We start from the raw sequence: 12,642 nt of genomic DNA, 5'->3' as shown, positions 1-12,642 counted from the left end.
TGAAGAGTTTTAGTAAGATAATTTATGCAAGGTGCCATATCACCTGGTGCAGAGCAGATTCTCCAGCAGTGGAAGCTGATACTATTCATATCAACTTTATCTCATCCATTTCCTTCTCTTCTTTTAGGCATGCTTTGAAGATTAATAAAAGAGAAGAGCCATGTGTTTAGGCAACATGAAGTTTGGGAATGAGATAGAGGTTTAAGCCAAGGGGTATAAATAAAACTAAACTTTTATTTTCCTACAGGAGTGGCAGAAACTCAACTATGATATCCATACCCTGCGGCAGGTTCGAAGGGAAGTAAGAAACAGATGGAAGCGCATCTTAGAAGATTTAGGTAAATCTGAAAGAGATTGTGAAATGGTAAAAATAACTAGTTGTGATCATTATTCTTCAATTTCTCCACCATGGTTTTTATAAAAGGAATGTCAAAAATTGACTAATTAAGGCTGCTGTGTACTAATTATTTTCCCAATCTTGCTCTTATATCCTCAAGCATAAATGCCTGATGTTTCTGTTGTCACCAGTCCATGTCTTCAGGACACCCTCTGCCATGTGTTACTCCATCTGTCCCTAGTATAGGGTACACAGGCCAGTGCAGTCATGTAGGCACTACCATTTACTTTTTTGGCATTGTACATTAATTTAATTAGATGGGGGTGTTGGCCAATTAGTCATAGCTTTGTAAGATGAAGCAGGTTGGGAGAAATATTGTTTGCAAGACAGACAGCAAAACTCAGTGTAGAATTTCAGAAGAAATATGGAAGAAAACTTCGAGGTTGGGAAAAATACTTGTGGCATTAAGGTAGATACCTGCCCTCATCACTAACGGTTAATGATAATGATTTTTCTCAGTTCTCCCAGGATTGTGATACAATAAATGTGGCCCCCACATTATAAAATATCCTGCTTCAATGTTTGAAAAGTGAATTTATCAGTTCTGAAATCCTTGATACTTTTGCTTTGAAAGAGAACATGACATCTTGGCATCATCACTTTCCAAGCATGGGGTGCCATGTGACCAGTCTCTATGGCTTTGGTTGGCATGCAGTGGGATGGGATGGGACCTCTGCCCTCTTTGCATATCCAGTATTGTTGTGAGCTAATAGCCTTTTTTTTTTTTTTAAAGAATGTAAGTTACTCCAAGTAGATTTAAGTCTTTGAGTCCTTTATACTTTTGGGTAAGTGATTTTTACCAGCTAATCATATTACCCTGAGGAAGAAAATCTAGGTTTGGAGAAGGACAGCCTGGAGGGAACCACTTTGCAGGCTGGGAGGCAGGTAGGAATTCTGGGGACAGGGGAGAAGGTAAAGAGTAGAGAGGACAGGAAAGAGGGCTTCAAACCAGAAACAAGGTGACAAGCAGCCAGTGGATGAGTATCTGAGGCTCTGAGGGAAAAGTTAACAAAGAGAAAAAAATACCAAAAGAATTGTAATTAAATATCCTGCCAATTGCATGGATCTGGGAGGCAGCACATGGAATAGTGCCTTTGGCTTCAGTTTTCTGATGCTTTATGCTTGTACAGAATCCACATGCGTCTGTTCGTAATCTCCTGCGGGGACCGTATTGCGGGACACTTGTTAACTTGGGACTACTTTACTTGAGTGGTCCATTTTTCTACCTTAGGTTTTCAAAAGGAAGCTGACTCTTTGTTGTCAGTGACTAAACTCAGCACCATCAGTGATTCTAAAAACACAAGGAAAGCTCGAGAGATGTTGTTAAAACTGGCTGAAGAAACCAGTATTTTCCCAACAAGTTGGGAGCTCTCAGAGAGATATCTCTTTGTTGTGGTAAGTGGATGCTTTTTTTCATTTGCCCTAATTTTGCTTTAATTGTTTGCCTTTTTAAAACTATTCACTATCCTCCGTATTCCAACACCACCATCACTATCACATATGAGGTGGCAGATGCTGGCATTATATATACTCTGGTTCCCAGTGGCCCGCAGCATCAGAATCACCTAAAGAGCTTTAAAAGTTCAGATTTCTGTATCACACGTGGACCTACTGAGGCTTGGGTTCCAGCTCAAGAGTTTGTATTTTTCAGTGAATTCTACTGTGTCGTCTATTTTCTGAACCATTTGTAGGTCAAAGAGATGTGAGAAGTATTGTTTATATAACCTATAAGACTAAAAAATAATCTGAAAGGACGCTAAGGAGTGGGGAAATATTTCTTGGATAATGTAACTAAAGGATTAAGGCTTGTCTCTACATTTGTTAGGAAAAAATTAATAAACGTCTTACTTGCTCATTGTCATCTCCAGGGTGGGTTTTGTTGTTAGATTGCTTTTTCCCATCGACATGTCTTGGTTCCTATCTTGCCAGCAGTTTTTTGGTTTGTTGTTTGTCTTTGCAGGACCGTCTCATTGCACTTGATGCTGCGGAAGAGTTCTTTAAGCTTGCTCGTCGAACTTACCCCAAGAAGCCTGGGGTTCCATGCCTGGCAGATGACCAGAAAGAACTGCACTACCTTCCATTTCCAAGTCCCTAAAGGAGAGGCTCAAGGGCAGAACGGGAATTCTTCCATGAGGACTCAGCAGTCAACCAAAGTTGGACAATTACATGTAGAAGAGAGTGAGCAAATAGAGTTTGCTTAGTGACAAATGATACTGAATTCTACATAAATGTAAAGTCTTTAATCTGAGGACCCTGCCCCGTGAGTTGTGCAGGCTGCACTGAAACGCCTTGGTGATCTCACATTTAGGAAGAAAGTTAAAGAGTTGGTCAGATGGATAGTTCATAATGGGTGGTTCCATTGTGAGAGCCCGTTGCCCCAGCTTTGGTTTTGGTTGTGTCATAATCTCTGATTATTAATCCTACTGACTGAGTGGACTATTTCAGTTAATAAAACAATATGATTAATAGAGAGAGCTGTCATTGAGTCCCAAAACGGATTGCCAGTTTTAAAATAATTATTATAAAATGTATGCTAACCCCAAAATAATACTAGGCATGATGTGACCTCTCTGGTCACCTCGTAGAACCTTGGAGGGTGTCAGGGCATCTCTTTATCAGTTATGATTATTCAGAAGTATAGATGTATCAGATGATAGAAATGACAAGGGATGGCTGGGCGCGGTGGCTCATGCCTGTAATCCCAGCACTTTGGGAGGCCAAGGTGCGTGGATCATGAGGTCAGGAGTTCGAGACCAGCCTGACCAACATGGTGAAACCCTGTCTTTACTAAAAATACAAAAATTAGCCAGGTGTGATGGCATGCGCTTGTAATCCCAGCTACCCAGGAGGCTGAGGTAGGAGAATCCCTTGAACCCGGGCAGTGGAGGTTACAGTGAGCCGAGATTGCACCATTGCACTCCAGCCTGGGCGACAGAGCAAGACTCCGTCTCAAAAAAAAAAAAAAAATAATGACAAGGAGTGCTGCTCAGAAGGGAGACCCAAATGGAACTTCCTACAGCTGCATTTAAAGAGTTATGTGCTCATGTGTGGCACATGCATTTTAAATTCCCAACATTATTGGTATCTGGTTCTCTCATTTTGTATATTGTCCATTTCTATTCCAAAAGCCTTTGGCTTTTTTTTTTTTTTTTTGATGGAGTCTTGCTCTGTTGCCCAGGCTAGAGTACAGTGGTGCAATCTCGGCTCACTGCAACCTCCTCCTTCTGGGTTCAAGTGATTCCCCTGCCTCAGCCTCTGGAGTAGCTAGGACTACTGGTGCGTGCCACCACACCCAGCTAATTTTTTGTATTTTTAGTAGAGACGGGGTTTCACCATGTTAGCCAGGATGGTCTCATCTCCTGACCTCGTCATCCACCTGCCCCAGCCTCCCAAAGTGCTGGGATTACAGGCGTGAGTCACTGCGCCCGGCCAAGCCCTTGGCATTTTGTCTGGAATAGCATTTGTAAACTGGAATGTTTGACCTCTGTTTTCTTCTCTCATCTTTCATCTGTTTCTGATTCGTTGGCTGGCAGCTGCACCTGTGGGAGGACCTCTCATGCAGACTTGCACATATGCAGGGAGTATTGCATTGAAGATCTTTGCTGGACCTTCTTCTGTTCAGAAGATAATTTTCAAAAGGGAGCAATGCTGCGAATGCAGCTTGCTTCTCTCTACAGATTGAGAAGTCCAGCTTCAAAAGTTACTTGCCACTTAAGCAAGGAACTTACTAAGAGATCATGGTTCATGTTACTGAAAAGACTTTAAGGATTTGTAAGGTTAATCCATAGATTGCTGAGAATAATGGCAATATTTTTATTTTTACAAATTTTGCACTTCTGAATTCAGGTTAAAAACTAACTTGTATTTAGTCTGCTTAGAGGACTGTGACTTGAAAATTTTTATATACCAATGAGCTTTTTGGTAGCGTCCACAATGTTTAAAATATTTCATAGGCGAGATCCGTGTTCTCCATTTATTAATGCATTGTAGACCAATTTAACTGCTGTGTTTCAGGAAAATTCTTCCTAGTTTAATAAGTAAGCTAAAAGTTTTATATTTTATATTTAGTGCTTAATCTTTGTCTCATGTTATGTAAAATTAGCCTGCAGATATTTTCTCTCAATTCTGTAGGCTCTTGCAAGATAAACATTCGAACAGTGAAACAAACAATAAAATAAATAAATCTAAGGATGTTGTATTGTTTCACTCTCTGTCTCAGAATTTGTATTTTGCCTTTCTGCCTTTTTTATGTCAAAATAGGTGAGATTGTGTGCATCTATAAATTGTTACCACAGTATTTTTGATAATGAATAAGGATAGGACTATCTCTGTGATTATTAAAATACATGGAATTATCCAGGAAAGTTTCCTTATAAGGAATTAAAAGACTCCTGTATTTACTTTTCAGCTGGATGTGTTATATTTCTGACATAAGAAGGGATAGATATTCTTTCCACAATCCCTTTAAATTAAAGGGCAGAGAGGCTGAAACACTCATGGGTTTAAGGGCCTCCCATCATCCTAAAGCTAGTCAAGGATTAGATGTGTGTTAAGTCCAGTGGACATGGCAGTGCATGAGAGAGGCACAGGGGTGCCTCAGGTGGCCACTGCAGATGTCACAGTGTGCTTGGCAGGACCAGCAGCCACAGATGTGTGGAAGGCCAGAGAGTTTCCCACTTTTTGTCTCCCTGTCGACTACTTTAGTACTCCTTTTATGTTTTTTTAATTTTCTTACTTTAGTACTTCTTAAAGGCTCATCTGTGTATGCAGGTTGATTTGGGGTGGTAGATGGATGGAAGTTTTTATATTAATATTTATTTTAATATGCACCGGGGAAAAACCCTCTAACTAGTAGATCAAACACCTGGTTTTACAGTTCATGGATGTATTGCACAGAATATTATTTATGTTTTCTTAAGGGCAAAGGGACACCCAGGAAGGCACAGAAGACACATGTACTAAAGGGATAAGGAATGCACTGGTGAGAGGGCACCAGCATCCCTGAGAAGCTCAGTGGCAGTTCTGAAGGCCAGATGCTGTTACAGAAGTGAGCTCACTGACAGCAATGGACGTGGAAGAACAGAGGCCCAATGGCAGTGAGTCACTATCAGAAGCCAAATGGATACAGTTATCACAATGAGTGGCCAGGTTGAAGGATTCCTGCACAGAGCTTTGGAGACAGTTAATGGAACATGCCATCTTTAGGAGTAAAACAGGTCTAAAATGAGTATTGCTCAAATGATACCTTCAAAAGACCCCAAGGATGGGTGATCAGGAGATAGGACACAGCCACCTTAATAAAAGGTTATAATCTTTTGCCAAATTTTCAGACCTTTGTTATTTTCCAAATGCAGAAACTGCTGATTGAAGGAAAGTCTGGGTCTCCAAGAAGGTCTTTGTAAAACCACTGCAAGTGTGTATGGCAATGATGTCCCTATGGTTATTTACTTGGATAACTGTATGCTGGGGAAGGGGAGTATATGAATAATCTGAGGGCGCTGAGACACAAGGTCCAAGCTGACATTGATACTTCAGGACCAGAGTATCACTAGAGTCCACCTTTTGGAGTGAGAGGCATATGGGATTCAGGTAATAAATGGAGTTCTTTTCCAGGTATTACTTAACACTAGGTCCACTGAATTCACGGCTCTATCCAGTGGTAGTCTCCCTGTCGACTACTACTTTCAGAATAAATAATCATCCCCCTACTTAGATTCCCTGTCATCTCCTTACTTTCAGGATAAATAATCAGACTGAACATACTTGGGAGTTGACAGAACCGCCATTCCTTTCTTGGTGCGTGTGTTAGAATTTTCTTAAAGGGAAAGCCATGTGGAATCCTCTGAAACTGCCCCACCTCCTGGCCAAGATAGTAAACCAAAATTAATATTCCATCCCACGTGAAGGCAGAGATTAGTGCTACCCTTCCAGACCTAAAGCATGCGGGAATGTTGAGCCTTATCATAATTCCATTTAATTCACCACTCTGACCTCTATAAAAACTAGACACTGGAGGATGAAAGTGGACTATTGAAAACTCAGCCAAGTAGTAACCGTAACTGCAGCGTCTGTACCACATGTGAAACCTTGGCTGGAATAGACTAAGGCAATGTCAGCTACATGGTTTGTGGCCACTGATCTGTCAAATGTTTTCTTTCTCTACCCATCAGAATGGTAGATCAAAAACTGTATTCAATTGAGATAGAACATATTTATGATGGACACACACACATACACGTGCGCACACACACAACACACATACACTTACATTGCTCGAGAGTTCCCTATTAGGTTGGCTGAGGCTTTTGTTGTGACTACATTTTAGTAAAATCTCTCCCTTTCCCCAAGCCTGTCTTCCTTCTCTCCTCCACAGGAATTTGCTAATAGACTTCTTTCATGTCAATCTCCATTTCAAAATAATTTCCCTCAGGGAACCCAACTGTGACAGTATCTGAGTTGCCGATACGATCACTATCACATATTTTCCAATGTGATGGTTTTTCAAGACCATCATCAAGTGTCTTTTCTTTAGTGAGGACATTAAATGTAAGTTTCCCTAGGAGTTATCCGACTAATGGCAGTAACTTTTGGAAGAGAACTGCAGTGATAGCAGCAGAAACCAATTTATCTGACTACTTTCCAATGCCCAGAGAGGGATCATGGCACAATCCTGGCTTCCTTTCCATTGAATTAATGTATTTATTCATTTCCTCGGATCACTTTCTATTACTAATATCACAGGAAATATTTTGCAGTGAAGGGAGTATACTCTCATAACTTCTAAATCACAACTACATACAGGATGAAAATGGCTAGCCACTTTGTACTTGCTGTTTACAATGTTTCAGCAAGTGTTATTAACTTCTAGAATATTCTTCCATCTTCTGTTTTGACCCACTGTGGATGGACATTTGGGTATCCAGTTTTCAAGTCACTTAACATATGGGTTTAGAACACTGGGTTGTGGAGAGCTAAGTCAGGCAACCAGATTTTAGCTTGGGTCTCATCATTTGATCACTTATTAGCTATAGGGGATTTATTTGATATTGTTTCTCACCTATGTTCTAAGTATTTAAAGATAATAAATTTGGAGAGAATAGAATTAGAAATACAAAAATAAAATTATGACATAATAGCTGGAGGAAGCTTAGGCCTATAGATCATTACTTTTTAAAAAACCAACATCTGTAGTTTTTATGCAGCAATTTATTTTAAACATTTTTAAACATGTAGTGTGAATTATGCATATGTGTAACTGAACTTTATCATATATTCTAGAGACATATAGTTGGCATTTGAAGTATCTTAATCAGGAATCCACTTTCCAGAGATGGTTGCTTAATCATTTCAATTATCTTCATCAAAATTTGTATCCGAAAGTTTATTAAGCTGTGTAAACGATACTAGGAATACTTTTTCTGTCTGGTTTCCATCACCTTTTTTAGGAAGAAAAAAAGTCTGTCAAACCCAGCAGTACTCAAGGCCTAGCGCTCCATTTGTTTTTTATCTGCCTACTTCACACACCTGACAACATATTGTCGGATCTTATTACTGGAATATTGTTGTGTCTGCCTAAGAATGAAACTTTCTCTCCCATTTTTATTTCAATATTTGTGCCTGAGAACAGAAAGGAGGACTTATTTGGGATTACAGGAAGCAAAGGTAGAATTTCTGGCCAATAAGAGTTGTATGTTTAGAAGAATTTGGGCCAACACTTGCTTTCATTGTAACACGCCACCTGGTTACAAGATTATGGGGAAATAAATATATCGTCTTCACTTTCTTTTTTTTGTTGCTGGAGATTATTGGTATTTACTAAAAGACTGGACATTTATTGAGAGGTCACATTGGCTTAGGTTTCTAATTTCTAATTTCTAACCCATTTTCCAAATAAAAGAGTAGTGCAGAAAATTAAAAAAAAAGAAAAATCAACTATAATATCAGAACTGTAAGACAACCAAGCATTTGTAGCAATTTGGGATATTTCATTCTTTTTTATGTGCATATTTAAAATTTATATGTATAATAATAATTTTTTTTTTTTGAGATGAAGTCTTGCTCTGTCGCCAAGGGTAGAGTGCAGTGGCGCAATCTTGGCTCACTGCAACCTCTGCCTCCCAGGTTCAAGCAATTCTCCTGCCTCAGCCTCTCAAGTAGCTGGGACTACAGGCACCTGCCACCATGCCTGGCTAATTTTTGTATTTTCAATAGAGACGGGGTTTCACCACGTTGGCCAAGCTGGTCTCAAACTCCTGACCTCAGGTGATCCGCCCACCTCAGCCTCCCAAAGTGCTGGGATTACAGGTGAGAGCCACTGTGCCTGGCCTATATGTATAACTTTAAACCCTGATTTTTTAAATTTAGGTCAGGGATTATGAACTCAAATGCTTCCAAGAGCCATTGGATTGGGACTGTGGATCAAAGGGGATTTTATGTTTTTTGTCCTAAAGGGAATAGTTACTACTCAGTTGCAAATAATTGTCATGTACAAGGGCTCAGTTTTGCCAGTTATTCTGATTTTTTGAGTAGAGCCAAACAAACATATTTTTGTGTAAATTTTCTCAGTATGAAAATGTTCACTAAATTAAAATTTTAAAAACATTGCATAAGCCAAAGATATATATATGTATATATATATGTATACATATATATATACATATATATATCTTTGGCTTATGCAATGTTTTTAAAATTTTAATTTAGTATATATATATATATGATCTGGTAGTTTACCACATTTCACAAGTCATAAACATTTTATGTTACTAAATAGCCTCTGAGAACATCATTTTTACAAAGCTATATAATATTTGAGTAGATGTAACAAAGTTTACAATCTTTCATCTATTTTTGGACTTTTAGAGGCTGTTTCCAATTTTTCTCTGCAGTGAACGTCTTCACGCATATTGCTTTGTCCTGTGTTTTTAGTGAAATTGCAGAATCAAAGGTCATGAATATATAAATCATTCTTTATGCTTATCATCACGTATTTTCCAAAAGACCTGTACAAATTTATGCTATCACTTACCAGTGATGTATGAGAATATAGTTTCACTATGTCTTTGTCATCACTGAAATATACACTAGTAAAAAAATTGATAAGGAAAAATATTGGTATCTCCTTGTTGATTTAATTTGCGTGTTTATTAGTTATGTTGAACATTATTCCATATGCTTGTTTACCATTTTTGTTTCTTTTGTGACTTGTCTATTTATTTTCATTGTCCCTTGTCTGTGGGGGAGAAACTCTACTTTGAAATTTTAACAATGTCAATCTATGCAGCAGCCAGGTATAAATAAACATCAACACCTACTTCATGCTTAAAACATCTGTTTTATGGGGCTTTTCTGTTCTCTACTACTTGTCAGCTTTTATCCTTGGGTCTCTGTCTCACATGGCAGGATTTGTAATAGAGGCAAAATGGATTGAAAGGCATCTTTGAATGCCTTTGATACTGGCTGAGTTCATGTTGTGGGACATAATTCTCAAGGACTAAGATGCTTAAGTTTTACATTTACCTTTTATCATTAGTTTCTGAATTATGTTCTAAATTATTTTGAGTTTACAAATCCAAGTTTTAACACTGTGATACTGGGTGCAAGACTAACTCCTGGCTTTGAGATTCCATAGTGAAAACTCCAGAGCTCAAATGGATCTCAAATGGATCTTCTATTCCAAACTGATCATTTTGCTAATGTGGGTTCAGCTCGGAAGCCACAAAGCTAGTAAGTAACTGCAACATGGTCGACTACCTGCGACTATGATCTCAAGTTTAATTTTCTTTCCGCTTCATCATGTTTTGTTTGCATGTTGCTGCATGTTACTGCTACATTTTGCAATATAATTTGGTCCTGATGTATCTTAATTCAAGTAAGGAATGGCAGTATTTTCGTTATATTCATGTCAGAAATCTGTTACAGAGGAGTAGTTACTTAGCTCTTTCAAGCCTGATTAAAAATTTCCACAGCCATGGAAAACTTTTATAAATATTGGTTTTGTTACTTTTTTTTTTTTTTTTTTTTGAGACAGTGTCTCGCGCTGTCGCCCAGGCTGCAGTGCAGTGGCGCAATCTCAGCTCACTGCAAGCTCTGCCTCCTGGGTTCACACCATTCTCCTGCCTCAGCCTCCCGAGTAGCTGGGACTACAGGCACCCGCCACCAGGCCTGGCTAATTTTTTTGTATTTTTAGTAGAGATGGGGTTTCACCATGTTAGCCAGGATGGTCTCAATCTCCTGACCTTGTGATCTGCCCGCCTCGGCCTCCCAAAGTGCTGGGATTACAGGCGTGAGCCACCGTGCCCGGCTGGTTTTGTTACGCTTTGAGAGATACAGTGGTGAGCCAAGATGCAGGACAAATTAACCATTAAGTGTTTTACTTTGTTAATGGCAGAGTGCAAAAACGCAGTTTAGATATCTTATTAGAGGTAATTTTATTAGCATTATTACTGCAAGAGGTTCAAATCCAATTTTGGGGCAAAAATTGAACTGATGATTTCTATTCAGAGGCATTTGATGGCAATATAATACACGAGACAAAGGAACTGGCTGCTGTGTTCTAGAAGCTAAGTATCTACTCTTTAGTATCCTGAACTTCGTCTCTGTTGAAGCTTCTGCACCTTTCTTTTGGGCAGCTGAGCCGGTGGCTGCAAGGGTCTTGCCTTGTTAAGTGTAGTAGGAGTTCCAGCTAAGCCTAAATTAGTTTTCAAACCTAGGGGTCTTGTTAGATATGTAGGTGCCTGCATCCCACCCAGGATAGTCTAATTCTGAAGGACTAGCATGAGGCCTGAAAACAGGCATTTTTAATAGACTTTTTATTTTAGAATAGTTTTACATTTATAGAAATTTGCAAAGATTGTACAGAAAGTTTTCATGAGCTGGGCACAGTGGCTCATGCCTGTAATCCCAGCACTTTGGTAGGTTGAGGCGGGTGGATCACCTAAGGTCAGGAGTTCGAGACAAGTCTGGCCAACATGGTGAAATCCCATCTCTACTAAAAATACAAAAAATTAGCTGGGTGTAGTGGCGGGGGCCTGTAATCCCAGCTACTAGGGAGGCTGAGGCAGGAGAATCGCTTGAACCAGGGAGGCAGAGGTTGCAGTGAGAGGAGATCATGTCGTACTCCAGCCTAGGCAACAAGAGCAAAACTCTGTGTCCAAAAAAAAAAAAAAAAAAAAAAGAAAGTTTTCATATACCCCACACCCAGTTTTCCATGTTATTAACATCTCACATGAGTATGGTACGTTAGTCATATCTAGTGAACCAATACTGACACATTATTATTCATTAAAGGCTCTACTCTATTCCTATTTCCTTGGTTTTTACCTAGTGCCACTTTACATTTAGTTGTCATGCCTCCTTAGGTTCCTCTTCTTGGGCATGATAGTGTCTTGGACTGTCCATGTTTTTGAGGAGTATTGGCCAAATATTTCGTAAAATATACTTCAATTGGGATTTGTCTGATATTTTTCTTGTGATTAGATTGGGGCAAGGCCACAGAGATGAAGTGTCATTTTCATCACATCATTTAAAGGTTACACATTAACAAAGCAACTTAGTATGATGGTGTTGACCTTGATCACCTGCCTGAGAAACTAGACAGCTTTCATGCTTCCTGCTCCAGGAGAGTTTGATGCAGGTGATCTCTGGAGCACCTTTGGAGAAAGACTGGATGTTGTGTCCACTCAAGGATTCAGGCATGTCTGAAGATGTCTAAGGGGCTTATATCCAAAAGACAGGCAATGACAAATGCTGGCAAGGATGTGAAGAAAAGGGAATCCTCATACACTGTTGGTGGGAATGGAAATTAGTACAACCATTATGGAGAACAGTTTGGAGGTTCTTCGAAAAGCTAAAAATAGAGCTGCCACATGATCTGGCAATCCCACTGTTGAGAGTATACTCAAAAGAAAGGAAATCAGTGTATCAAAAAGAGATATCTGCACTCCTATGTTTGTTGCAGCACTGTTCACAATGGCCAAGATTTGGAAGCAAGCTAAGTGTCCATCAACAGATGAATGGATAACGAGAATGTGGTGCATATACACAAGAATGAGATCCTGTAATTTGCACAACATGGATGAACTGGAGGTCATTATGTTAACTGAAATAAGCCAGGCACAGAAAGACAAACATTGAATGTTCTTACTTATTTGTGGGATCTAAAAATCAAAACAATTGAACTCATGGAGATAGAGAGTGGTAGAATGGTTATCAGAGGCTGGGAAGTGTAGTGGAGAAGGGGTTTG

The 12,642-nt window shown here is 39.4% G+C and overlaps 1 protein-coding gene across 3 annotated transcripts in view; it reads left to right on the top strand.

The window, feature by feature from the left end:
- MREG (melanoregulin) overlaps positions 1–3,121 on the top strand; it is a 72,224-nt gene extending 69,103 nt beyond the window's left edge. For all 3 annotated transcript variants that reach the window (XM_003254050.3, XM_030802958.1, XM_030802957.1), the window contains 3 exons: positions 248–338; positions 1,629–1,792; positions 2,358–3,121. In XM_003254050.3, the coding sequence (XP_003254098.2) occupies positions 248–338; positions 1,629–1,792; positions 2,358–2,492 (390 nt within the window). In that variant the 3' untranslated portion in view covers positions 2,493–3,121. The remainder of the gene's footprint in view (positions 1–247; positions 339–1,628; positions 1,793–2,357) is intronic.
- The last annotated feature ends 9,521 nt before the right edge of the window (positions 3,122–12,642 follow it).

Source organism: Nomascus leucogenys, chromosome 22a (genome assembly GCF_006542625.1).
Source record: "Nomascus leucogenys isolate Asia chromosome 22a, Asia_NLE_v1, whole genome shotgun sequence".
Taxonomy (NCBI): Eukaryota; Metazoa; Chordata; class Mammalia; order Primates; family Hylobatidae; genus Nomascus; species Nomascus leucogenys.
The sequence above is the reverse complement of the archived record's forward strand: the minus strand, read 5'-3'. Positions and strand labels throughout refer to the sequence as shown.